This window comes from Amphimedon queenslandica, unplaced genomic scaffold, assembly GCF_000090795.2.
Source record: "Amphimedon queenslandica unplaced genomic scaffold, v1.1 AMPQUscaffold_12965, whole genome shotgun sequence".
Lineage (NCBI taxonomy): Eukaryota > Metazoa > Porifera > Demospongiae > Haplosclerida > Niphatidae > Amphimedon > Amphimedon queenslandica.
In genome coordinates, this window is record NW_003546799.1 from 41,084 (window position 1) to 54,680 (window position 13,597).

General features: G+C 34.6%; 2 protein-coding genes and 1 long non-coding RNA gene across 4 annotated transcripts in view; 2 read left to right on the top strand and 1 right to left on the bottom strand.

Annotated features, from left to right (window-relative positions):
* Nucleotides 1-8,564, top strand: part of LOC109586025 (high-affinity lysophosphatidic acid receptor-like) — a 24,653-nt gene extending 16,089 nt beyond the window's left edge. Inside the window, exons 2-3 of one of the 2 annotated variants that reach the window (XM_020002193.1) lie at nt 2,228-2,280; nt 3,947-5,008. In XM_020002193.1, the coding sequence (XP_019857752.1) occupies nt 2,228-2,280; nt 3,947-4,865 (972 nt within the window). In that variant the 3' untranslated portion in view covers nt 4,866-5,008. Of the gene's footprint in view, nt 1-2,227; nt 2,299-3,946; nt 5,009-7,726 lie in introns of those variants that run through there. The other variant, XM_020002194.1, reaches the window with a different exon arrangement.
* Nucleotides 7,024-7,365, bottom strand: LOC109586026 (uncharacterized). Its single transcript, XR_002186776.1, has 2 exons — nt 7,330-7,365; nt 7,024-7,276 (listed from the first exon to the last, which is right to left on the bottom strand). It is a non-coding gene; the product is annotated as an uncharacterized LOC109586026 (long non-coding RNA).
* Nucleotides 8,565-8,691: 127 nt separating the features above from the next.
* Nucleotides 8,692-12,268, top strand: LOC109586023 (uncharacterized). Its single transcript, XM_020002191.1, has 5 exons — nt 8,692-9,490; nt 9,682-9,772; nt 9,884-10,066; nt 10,964-11,115; nt 12,066-12,268. Exons 1-5 carry the CDS (start codon nt 8,721-8,723, stop codon nt 12,265-12,267), a joined length of 1,398 nt encoding a protein of 465 aa, XP_019857750.1. The 5' UTR covers nt 8,692-8,720; the 3' UTR covers nt 12,268.
* Nucleotides 12,269-13,597: the final 1,329 nt, after the last annotated feature.

Consider the following 13,597-nt stretch of genomic DNA (forward strand, 5'->3'; position numbering starts at 1 on the left):
TTTGGGGCTATGCTAATTGTATATGGGTTGTGTTTCACTCCTGGTATCGTCAACTATGCTGTGGTTCGAGCAATTTTTGTAGCAGATAAAATATATTTGGCCGTCGTTATCTCGTTTATTTTCATCACTGTACTAAGTCCCATCGTTCAGTCTTATTTCAGACCAGAAATTAAGAATAAAATTGTCTTTATATGTAGGAAAATTTTACGAAAGCCTCCTCAAAGGGATAGAGTCAATTATCCTGTGAGTTCTAATGACAATTTATGTGGAAGCAAGACAGAAATAAACCGAATGAGAACCTCTACGCAGTTAACAATGAGTTTGGTTAATGCATTGAACACTGAACATTCATCAACAACTGTGGTATAAGGAAGATTTTTGAACTCAATTAATTAATCTTATTAGTAGTCTTTTTTATATACAATGTAGATCTAGCTAGTGAAACTTTACCATTATTGTTTGTTTTATAGAAAAAAGAAAATCAAATTAAGATCTGAGTCACGACTGTAGTAAGAGCCATAAAGATGCCAAGTAAAGATTATGTAATGAAGCTAATGATACAGTGATGTAATGCACTTTGTAATGCTATACTGTTTGGTCGTTCAGATAGTGCCAAAACTAGTGAAATTGAAGTTAGTAACAGCAACTGTCGACAAGTGTAAAGTGATTAACAGTTTGTTTGCATTATAGTAGCAAACTTTACTTTTAATTCATGTCTGAACCTTATACTCTATGCCCTCTTAGTCTTGTGCAATGAGCAGGACAACTTTGTCCTGTTTATAGAGGTCATGAGGGTCCCAGTAAGTGTTCTACTTTTGTAAAGTCTTTTTGTTATTCAGTATATTCAACAGTGCCCTTATTTTAGGACTGTCTTTTTCTATTGATGTTAATTTCTTTTCAGTGTAGAATTAAGTCCTAATAAATTTTATTTACTTGTCAAATAACTTAAACAGTAAGTCATGAGCCCAGTAGGTCTACATGACATGATAGACGTACCGGGCTCATAACTTACCTGTTGAATTTATTTTGGCAATCAAAAAAATTCATTTGAACTAAACTTTACAAAAAGAATCTGCTTCAATAAAAAATACACATCAAATGAGGATTCCATTGAATATAATACTGATAACTGAGAACCTCATTTGTAGGGTAGGCATGACCTCTACAAACAGAACAAACAAAGTTGTCTCATTACACAAGACAAAAAAAGCGCAGAGTATAAGGTTCAGCCAAAAATTTAAAACTACAAGTTTGAAAGCATGCAATTTACACAAGCATGTAGCCTACTTGCAATCTAATAAACTAGATGCAAACAAACTGTTAATAATGTTATCTTCAATATTTATAACTTTGCACTTGTTGACAGTTGCTGCTACTAACTTCAATTTCACTAGTTTTGCAACTGTATAAATGACCGAACAGTACACCATTACTAAGTGCATTACATCATTATACATCTCTCTCTGGCATCTTCGTGGCTATTGCTACAGTCATGATTCTGATTTTATTGATTTTCTTTCTTGTGTAAAACAAACAATAGTGATAAAGTTACACTAGTTAGATCTATATGCATAAATAAAAGACTATTCATCAGATTAATAATAATTGAGTTAAAACATCTTCCTTATCTACCACAGTTATTGATAAATTTTCAGTGTTCAGCTACATTCATGGAAGGTTCAGGGTCAAATTGCCTTGATCTTGCAAAGAAAACCTGTAGAATATTGTCAATGGCACTGAGAATGAACCTATGGGTGATGATGGTCAAGTCATGACTGTCGTGGTCAAATTGATAACTTTCACACCAGGCCGAAACCATGCACTTGCCAAGATAGTATTGGCCATTGAGCAATCGCTGCTTTATCTGCTGGAAGATGTAAAGTTTTAGCTCTAATAGATTGTTAAATAACTATAGCATTAAATAATGTTTAGCATGTAGATCTAACTACATGTAGACTAGATCTGTATCATTACTTCTCCAGTATGCAATTTCTTTTAAACCCAATCTGATCATGGATGCATGCATGAGTTCACATAATTCATTATTGTTTTGAATTATCTACTTTTAGGCATATAGCTCTCTATTATACAGGATGTAGTGATAGATCAGGGAAGTCAAATTGACTTGATTTGATACGTAGTAATACAACATTAGACTAATAGTAAATAAGCATTCCATTAATTTCTTATTTGTGCTGTTATAAAGCATGTAAAAGTTGCTAGAGTGGTACTATCTATCACAATCTATCAAAGGAAGTCCTGGAAACAATCATCAACAATATTCTTCACTTCTCTCATTTTGACAAATGTTTTGGCTGTATGGGGTACTATCCAATGAACATTGTTGCAATAGATCTAGTTGTTGAAGAGGGGATATTTGGCAGTAAATATATATATACTTCTGAAGAAAGAATCATAACTTGTATAATTTCAGCATTAATCATACAGTTGAATACTGCAGTTACTACTGAAACATTAGCTGCTATATCATTTGAGTATCTTTTTATTATAAAACCACATCTTCACAAGTGGTTCATGAGACTCTGGGTAGCACTGACCCTCACCATTGCTATATGGATTTAGTGCATTTTGTTATTTTGTTGCTTATGATGCCATTACTTGGTTTTACAGAATATAGCTAGAGATGAGTTTTCATATAGTCGCTGCATTCCAATGTTAATTAAAAGCCCAATTTACAGCCTTTACACATAATTTTTATCATTATATTTATTGTCACATCAATCTGGACATTCTGCATCACTTGTAGGTCTATTAATGATCAATCAGAAATAGTCAGAGATACCTAGTGTTTATACATCATGAAAGGAAAGGCTTTTTGGAATATTTGAATCAATGCTCCTTGGATATTCATTTTGCTATGGACCAACTTACATGATGCTCATGTTATATCCAGTAGTTGAGATTGATGAAATAGTTTAGGCTGCAGACCTGGTTACGTTTCACTTAATCACTATTGCAAGTCCACTTATTCAAACATACTTCCAACCAGATATTAAAAATGCTCTGATTTAGTTTATTGTGTCACAGATTAAAAAGAGGCTTCATTTATCATCTCAAAATGAACAATAATATGAGTCTGTTTTTCTTGTCTAACTTCCCCTTATTTCTTGTAAATTTTAACTTTATGCTTCATAGTTTTATTATTTTCATATAATGTTTGACTCATTTTGTAGTATATAGAGCTAGGTAGATTTATTTGATGAAATTATTAAATGTTACATCCATAAATCATATTGGAGTTCTTTTGCCATTTTTCACTCATAAAATCATTTGAATCATGTACAATGCATCATCCTTTGTTAAAAATGATTGTGTTGCATAACACATATTACAAAGGTCACAGATGTTTATAGTGATATGATCCATGACCTCATTATTAAGTTAAAAGTACAGGAATGCATGTCAAGCCAAACAACTTCCTGTACACCCACATCAAAAATTCCCCATAATATATTCTTAGACCTGCAGGCACTGCAGCCTGGCTAGTCCAGACCCACCAGCCAAACTGCAAGTACTCTAACTGCTTCAGCTGCAGTATTACATTTGTACATCAAAATTCAAAATTATGTAGAATAAGCTACTAATTGACTCCCATTCTAAAAGTGAGAGTGGAAACAGAGTTATTGCATTATAACTATGACAGATACCACAATAGAAACCATACAAGGCTGAAGTGAGGAGGAGTACATAGTGCCACAACTGAGGTCATATAGATCATTCATTCATTATAGTCACTGCCTCCAGACTTTAGTTTAGCAACAATGTCAATTTCAAGTGAGAACAACTTTACTATCAATGATGATGTTAATGGTCCTGTACTTGCTGCTGTGTTTGCCACTGAGATGATTCTAGCTCTGATAGCTAATGGTGCTGTACTCCTCATTACAATCACTCAGAGGAATTCCTGGAAGCAATCATCAACAATATTCTTCACTTCTCTCATACTGGCACATCTTGTATTGACTCTACTGTACCTTCCTTTTAATATTATTGCATTAGCTGCTGGTGAGTGGATCTTTGGTAGTACAGATGAGGAGAAAAGAGGTTTCTGTTCATTTATTTCCTATACACTGTGGTACAGTATTCCTGTAATCACCATAACACTAGCTGCTATATCATTTGATCGGTTTCTCTTTATTGTCAAACCACATCTTCACAAGCGGTTCATGAGACCCTGGGTAGCACTGACCCTTACCCTTGCTATATGGATACTGTCTGCTGTAACGACTTTTACTCCATTCATTGAAGGATCTGGTGCTGTTTTTATGTATGAAGGAAGTCACGGTACATGTACAGTAGTAATACTGGAGCTTCACTTTGCCATATTTTCCTTTGTGGGATCATTACTAGTAGTGGGTATTATCACTGTCACCTCAGTCTGGACCTTCTGTTTTGCTCGCAAGTTCATACACAATCAGTCAGAGATAGCAGGAGACCATGTCTATGCATCTAGAAAAAAGAGACTGTTTGGAATATTTGGGGCTATGTTAATTGTGTATGGGTTGTGCTTTACCCCTGGTATCATCAACTATGTTGTGGTTCGAGCAATTGTTGTAGCAGATGAAATATATTTGGCTGTCGTTATCTCATTTATTTTCGTCACTGTACTAAGCCCCATTGTTCAGTCTTATTTCAGACCAGAAATTAAGAATAAAATTGTTTGTATATGTAGGAAAATTTTACAAAAGCCTCCTCAGAGGGATAGTGTCGATTATCTTGGGAATTCTAATAATGATTCATCTGGGAGCAAGACAGAAACAAACCAAATTAGAACCTCTGCACAGTTAACAATGAGTTTAGATTGTGTGTTGAATACAGAACATTTATCAACAACCGTGGTATAAGGAAGATGCTTGAATTCAATTTATCAATCTTATTAAAAGTCTTTTATCTATGTAGGATGTAGCTAGTGAAACTTTATTAAATCACTATACTTTGTTTTATACAAAAAGGAAAATCTAATTAAGATTTGTAGTAAAACCATAAAGATGCCAGATAAAGATTATGCAACAATACAGTGATGTAATGCACTTCGTTAAGGCCTCCATACACTGGGCAACATGTTGCTAGCAACATGTTGCCTAGTGTATGGAGGCCTTAATGCTGTACTGTTTGGTCTGTTTGGGTACTGTTTGTTTACCCTACCCACGAGGTCCACAATAACTGTTCTACTTTCATAAGGTCTTTTTGTTATTCAGTATATTCAATTGTGTCCTCATAATAAGACTGTATTTTTTATTGAAGCTGATTTCTTTTAAATGTAGAGTTTTAGTCTAATAAATTTTATTTAATTATCAAATAACTTCAACTAGTAAGTTATGAGCCCAGTGCATCTACATGGCAGAGAATGATCAGTTGTCCCTCTGATCAGCAGCATGCAACTATGCTACATGGAAGGTTCAGTGTCAAATTGCCTGAAGGCCTGTGGAATAATGTCAATGGCACTGAGAATGTACCTATGGGTGATGATGGTCAAATTACAAAATCCTACACCTGGATGCACTCATCAGGATAGTATTGGCTATTTAGCTGTTGCTGCTTTATCTGATGGAAAATGTAATGATCCTTCATGGGACCACTATAAGCATCAACAATAGGCTTAAAACGACTCCAAAATTTTCTAAAAACTTTGAAATTTGAAAGATACTTCAAGTAGAAACAATTAAGTAGAAGGAACAGTGTGTATGGTGTGACAAAGAAAACAGTCACCAATAGGGCAAATCCAAATAGTCCAGCATGCTTCCCTTTAGCATATTCAACATTAGGATCCTCATACCATAAACTAACTGATCTTACTGACTCACTTGTACAGCGAAGAGTTACCTCACGCTTGTGTAGTACAATAACAATAGTATGTACTAGTTTAGTAAATGAGAGAAAAGTAAGTGTAGATAGAACAGGAACAGCATGAGATCCCATCAGTCTTGATATTTTACCATATCTCTTACACAATTGTATAATGATAATGATAATAATCAACGGGTAGAGAGGGAAAGCAAACTGGAGCCATTGTTTAGCGTAACTGTCCATACCATTGTAAAAACATATCTCAAACCCAAAGTCTAAGTTAATCCATGATATGACTTGACTCAAGACTGCATGGTAATGATCCTTTCTTTGAAAAGACTGGCTCATATAACTTCACAACGTTAGCATAGAACAATAGACAATTGAGTGTACCCACTGATACTGTTAAATTGAGAGCAATCAGTAGAACCACCAGTAGTACACCCATCACTGCAAACAGAGCAATCCAAGCTATCATCGTATAATTATTATGGCAATGTCCACACTTGTTTGATCCCATTAGTAGACTGTATCCCTCTGTACACGATCCACACATCCTCTGTCCTCTATTATCCACACATTGAGTATCAGTGTCATTTAACTGAAAAGTAACAGGATTAGGAGAACAATAGAGGAGACAGTCCTTATTGATAGTGCATGTATTAGAATTGGTTGCATTAGCATTGAAAGGTGCACTGGTATCATATGTTCCAATCCACAGTAGACCATTACGTGCAATGTTTAGATTATTTATATCACATGTCGCATTCTCTCTTGAAACACTTCGACTGCAAGTACAAGAACCTTGTGACTTATCTAACCTGAAACCAATGGGACACTCATTAACAATGAAATTAAGATTAATAAATACTTGAGCTTTCAGTCCCGAAGGAGGAAAAATTACTAAATAACTTTGATATCCTGTTCGAGTCAGTTTAGGTGTGTATACAATCAATAAAAAGGATTTGGAATATGTCTGATTGAGCAAGCTACTGATGTTAGTAGTAAATATTTGTACTGTACCATCTGTGGGTAATTGAGTTAAAGTAATTCATGAATTGTTATTGGAACTCACAGGATAATTGCAATTATCCTGTGAGTTCCAACATAACAATTCATGCCTTGGAAGCAAGTTTGAAACAAACCGAATGATGAGAGTATCAACACAGTTAACAACAATGAGTTTGATGATGTAGTGAACACTGAAATTTGAACTGAATTTAATAATCTAGATTTATAATTTAAAGTGTTTTATCGATGTATGACGTAGATATCTAGAGTTACTATATTGTCTGTTATAATTATTGCTATGTTTTATATTACTATATTTTTACTATATATTTACTATACTGTCTGCCCCACAAACTTTCCGCCTTGAGAGAACTTATTCCAGATTTGGTGTTTTAGACAGTTCTGACAATACTGAAGCCTTAGTGGACAGCAACTGTCAACAAGTGGGAAGTTACAACTGCATTAATAATCCATTCGTCATGAATTGTCAGATAAAATTGTTTACATTACTTTGAGACAGGTGACTCTCTACTCCTCTTGCTATTACCGACAGGAAGATAATAGTGGCATCAGTTGTATAGATCAAGGAAGTCATCATAAGGAGTTGATTTGATAGTATAAACTTGCTAGACTAATAGTAAATAAACATTCCATCAATTTCCTATTTGTGCTTTTATAAAAACATGCGAGTTGCTCAGTAGTAAAACTAAATCTGTTAGTTGGAGGTAGATCTAACAATGGAGGGCAATTTTACTTTTACTGGTGATTTCAACACTCCAGCTGTAGCAGCAGTTCTTACTGTTGAGATGATACTAGCTCTGATAGCTAATGGTGTGGTACTATCTATCACACTCTATCAAAGGAAGTCCTGGAAACAATCATCAACAATATTCTTCACTTCTCTCATACTGGCACATCTTGTATTGAATCTACTGTACCTTCCTTTCACTGTCATTGGATTTGCTGCTGGTGAGTGGATCTTTGGTAGTACAGATCAAGTGAAAAGAGGTTTCTGTAAGTTCAATGCCTATATACTGTGGTACAGCATCCTAAATATCATTATGATGCTTGCTGCTATATCAGTTGATCGGTTTCTCTTTATTGTCAAACCACATCTTCACAAGCGGTTCATGAGTCAACCAAAAGTAGCACTGACCCTCACCATTGCTATCTGGCTGTTAGCTGCTGTATTGAGTTCTACTCCTTTTTTTGGCCTAGGAGAATTTGGTTATGAAACATGGTTTGGAGGCTGTCTCCCACTATGGACTACCATCGAATTTACTGTTTACACTATAATAGTTTGTTTGGTCATTATTTTTATAATATCTCTCACATCAATTTGGACTTTCTGTTTTGCCCGTCGCTTCCTGACTGATCAAAGCAGGCTGACAACCGAGAACAATGTTTACTACAGTTCAAAGAAGCAAAGACTAATTGGGATATTTGGAGCAATGTCATTGGTCTATCTCCTCTGTTTCTCTCCTGGCATCATCAGTGCTTTTCTAACACCACTAACACTAGTGCCATATGAAGTGATCGTTTTAGTCATTGTCACTATTGAATTGTTAACAATTGCAGGTCCTTTAGTTCAGTCTTACTTTAGACCAGATATCAATAAAGTTCTGGTTAGTCTGTACACTAAGATGAGACGTTTGTTTCGTAGGAACATGCAATCTGTTTGCAGTAATAGAGAGCTTGATACTAAAATTTCATACGTGTGATGTACACTAATCCGGAACTTAAATCTATAGTGACAGCTAAATTTTATTTTATTTTGTTTTGTTATTTCTGTAGCTAATGTTGAGTTTGTCCTACAGTATTTATTTATTTATTTATTTTTTACAAAAACATTAATTTTTAGAAATGAATATACAAAAGGGGATGAGCCTTTGCCACCCACCATGAAATGCCTGACCAGTTTGAAGCTAGGATGCGTTTGTTGGATGGGACGAAGAGCAGCATCCGACATAGTCACTTTGCACCCAAGCATCAGTAGTAAACACTGCTCTCTTTCACTGGAGCCGACTTCCGCTCCACCAGTGGCCAAGGACTTAGCAGACAAGGATTCTAAAGTCAAGGACGGTGACAGCGTGGCTATTAGCTCAAGCAGGAAGCTCATTGGTTGCACTATCACTGATCATAGCTCTAATGGGACTTGGGTGCTTAAGAAAAAAAGGAGACACCTACCTCAGGGTGCTTTGAAATTGAGGCGTGGGCGACCAACGAGAATCAACCATGGTGACATTATTTATTTATTAGCTCCCTCTCATTCGGACAGCTCTGGTTACAGGTATTGCCTATCAAATGGGCCGGGAAAAGGCGAAATTGTTGTATGTCAATTGGAAAAAGATGTAGATGAACGCCTTGGCAATGACAAAACTGAAATCAAAAACAATACTAAAGATGATGTAGCAGTTACGAACCCTAATAAAAGGAGATTAGAATTCATAGATCTGACTGTAGAGACAAAATCAAAGATGATACGTCTTGAAGAAGAGGAGAAGGAGGACAATGAAATTTTATTGGAAGACTTAGAAAAATGTCCGTTATGCTTAAAGGATTTCCCTCTCTCTGTCCTAGTAGAACATGTTGACAATTGCACTGACAATACTAGCATTGAAGGTGGAGCTACACACACAACTAGTGAGGATAATCCTGACTCTGAAGAAATGTTAGTATTCTAACTACTGTATAGATACAATATATGTCACATATACATAATCTGTACTGTAACTGCATCTTATAATTGATGCTGTGTATGTACATGTATTGTGTATAGTATATGTACATTCACACTTATACATATGCACTGTGCTTGTACATATACAGATTAGGCTGTATGTGTTAATCCCATCTTTATAGACCCATTGAGCTATCCAAATGTGTTTATTGTGCTGATGAGTATCCACTGACTGAACTTGTGCTTCATGTGGAGTCATGTGATAAAAAGAAAGTAGGTCATTATTATTATTATTAATAGTACTTTGAATATAAATTATACTTCCATAAAAATAATAATTTTAAACATATCTTTCTTCTCTCTATTTCTCTCTAACATTCTTAGAGTACAATTGATGCTTATAGTCACATAAGTCCTACTTCATCCCAAGAACCTTTAGAAAGATGTATGAAATGTTTTCAAGACTTTCCACTGAATAAGTTGATAGCTCATTCCTCGTCATGCACTGGTACAATACTAGGGACCAATGATGAGAGATTTAAAGACTTTGTACCATCAGTATATGATGTAAGTAGCCACAAATAATACAATGCTACACTTAATAAGTTATTCTTACACTAACACTAATGCACATTACTGCTATGTGTATTGACTTTCAGTAATGGGACATATGTAGTGACATTCAAACATTGATTCAATCTTTGAACTTCAGAATAAACACTAATATTGACTGACAAACCAGTGTAGATTATTTTGATGGTATGGCTTATTCTGTTGTTGTTATTTTTTTTAATTGATTATGCTTGTATGAAGTAAAAAAATAAACTCTCTGTTTTTAAGTAATAAACTGTTTCTAAATATATATTTACATTTGCCATTGGCAATGTGCTTTTTTGCATGCACATACCATAGCTCACAATTTTAAAAGCACGCGTACAAGCTATGCATTATAGTTAAGCGCTTTATATTCCATTGATTTTATGAATTTTGTCTCATAGCCAGTATGCCTGTCTTGTATTGGCTTCCTGATGACATTCAAGTGAATTAGCCTTTACTCTTGTGTTTACAATAAGTGTACACAATTGGATAACATGCATAGGATGCACACGTACAAGCTATGCATTATAGTTACGTGCTTTATATTCCATTGATTTTATGTATTTTTTCTCATAGCCAGTATTCCTGTCTTTTATTGGCTTCCTGATGACATTCAAGTGAATTTGCCTCTACTCTAATGTTTACAATAAGTACACAATTGGGCAACATGCATAGGATGCACTTCCTCTTATGGAGGAAAACAAAATCTCCCTCAAGTTAAAATTTTTATCCTTCTTTGCAGCCATTTTGTCTCTGAGCCCATTATTAGATTCTTTACTATTATATTGTAGTCTACATCATAGATATGTTAGCAATAAGGATGTGCAAGAAAATATTTATTGTAATTAATTAATTTTTTTAAAACAGGTTGATGCTCTGACACTGGTTGTCCTCACTCCCATTCAACAAAGAGCTGTTAATTATGTACAAGAAGTATCAAGGAAAGCAGCCTATGAAGAGTACCCGAGCCTCTGTGAGAAGGTAATCAAATTAGGATACACACCAAAGGACTTGCAGAAGTAAGCTCCACTATGCATACATGTATATGTACATGTACATGTACATGTACACAAGCATTGTGACTATGTATAATATAATACTGTAGGAAATAAACAGTCTATAGTACCGTATAGCGGGTAATTCTGAAGAGGGTAAATTTTGGCCAATTTGGCATTTTGATAGCCATATGCCAAATCAAAACCCACAACTTTGTACCATTATGTGCATGCTCAATGGTACATGACCACAAATTTGCTCACCAATTACCAAAATTTTAGCAATTTGCCAAAGTTTTCCCCCTCCAAAATTACCTGCTACTACGTATAGTTGATATTATTTACAGTGTGGGCGATTCTTGTTACATTAATAAGCAACACACTATATTATGGGAAATTGCGGAGGGAACTAATTTTGGCCAATTTGGCATTTTGATAGCCATACGCCAAATTAAAACCCACAACTTTGTACCATTATGTGCATGCTCAATGGTACATGACCACAAATTTGCTCACCAATTACCAAAATTTTAGCAATTTGCCAAAGTTTTCCCCCTCCAAAATTACCTGCTACTACGTATAGTTGATATTATTTACAGTGTGGGCGATTCTTGTTACATTAATAAGCAGCACACTATATTATGGGAAATTGCGGAGGGAACTAAATTTGGCGAGTTTTGGCATTTTGATAGCCATTTGCCAAATTAAAACCCACAATTTTGTATCAGTATGTGCATGCTCAATGGCACATGGCCACAAATTTGCTAAATTAGAACCCGCTAATTACCAAAATTTTAGCAATTTGCCAAAATTTTTAATTACCTGCTATAAAGTATACATGTACATGTAGGAGCCTCTTTAATGTATTTTTGCTACTTACAATGTATAGTTGATATTATTTACAGTGCGAGTCTCATTTTTGTTGCATTGTAAGCAACATAGTGTTATAGCATAATTTATTTCTAATTGTTTAGGGTCTTCCATTGGGTGAGGAGTAATGCTCCAATCATTATACACATCAATCTTGATAGGGTCCTCTCGTTCTTAACCAAAGACACACACTATCGTAATCTGTTTGAGATTGGGACAGGAGGAGGTTCCACTGATACTACAGCAAGACGCTCATGGGAGGTAAAGAGTAATACCGTACACGTCTTAATTTTCGAGGTGTATTAAATTTTGTAATTTTCGTGCTCACCTTAAATCCACGAAATTTAAACCACCTCTAATGCCATTCTATTGTATGTAGACTATGGCCAGAACACAAAAATTAGCTCACATGAATATTAACTTTTGAACAAATTTCATTGAAAACACGAAATTTTTAACCCTCGAAAATTTGAACATATACGGTACTCTTGCCACTAATCTCACGTATTCACTTTAAACATAATATAGTCTTTTTTTCAAAATCCTTTTATGCACTCCAAAATTATTATTACATTTTCTGTTACATATTGATTATATAGAAAGTTTGAGGTTTTTCCGATAAATACTTTTTGAATTATGGCTATTTTAAAAAACAGGACAATTTTCGGAAATATATCCAAGGCTATAGTCCATGGTTTTTTCAAAAAATGGCTAAAAATGACTCCAATTTTTATTACATTTTCTGATACACATTAATGTCCTTATGTTGTGTAAAAGTTTGAGTTGATTCCAATAAGAATTTTTTTGAGTTATGACTAATTTTAAAACGAGCCATTTTTAAAGAAACAGCAAAGGCTATTGCAGCCCATGCTTTTTTTGAAATTGACTCAAAAATTATCCCCAATTTTATTACATTTTCTGATACACATTGATGTACTTATCAGGCATGGGGTCAAGCACTTAGTGCTTGTACTTAAGTACAAATAAGCACAGCTTTCAAAGTACTTAGTGCTGCTTACAAGTACCTTTTCAATATAACCCGACCTACGGTAATCTATGTACTTTGTACTTGTACTTAATTACTTTTACAAATTTACAAAAGTGCTTTTAATCATAGCAAAAATTACACACGAATAGTGTACATGTACATGTACATGTACATGTACATCTACATGGTACATCTACATGTAAATCTATATGTCGATGTCATGTACATGTACCACTACATGTACGTGTGCATGTACATCTACATGTACATCTACCACTACATGTACATGTACATGTAGTATACATGTACAAGTTTTGTAGCACATTGTGTGATTGTGTGTTAGCTTGAAGAATGGTAATGGCATCACCATTAGTGGTATCACTCCAAAGCTCTCTGCTGTTTCCATTTATTATGAACAATTCACAGAGTTAGTGTTTATTAGATGCAATAGTAAATTAACTATAATTGTAATTTTACTTTATTTTTACACTTATTGAATATCTAGTACTTATTAATGTAATTAAACACTCTGAAAAATGCTTGTTCTTGTACTTAAGCACTTATGTTAAAGCTATAGATTGTGCTTGTGCTGGTACTTCTAACACATTTAAGTGCTTGTGTTTGTGTTTAAGCACATTTCCTAGTGCT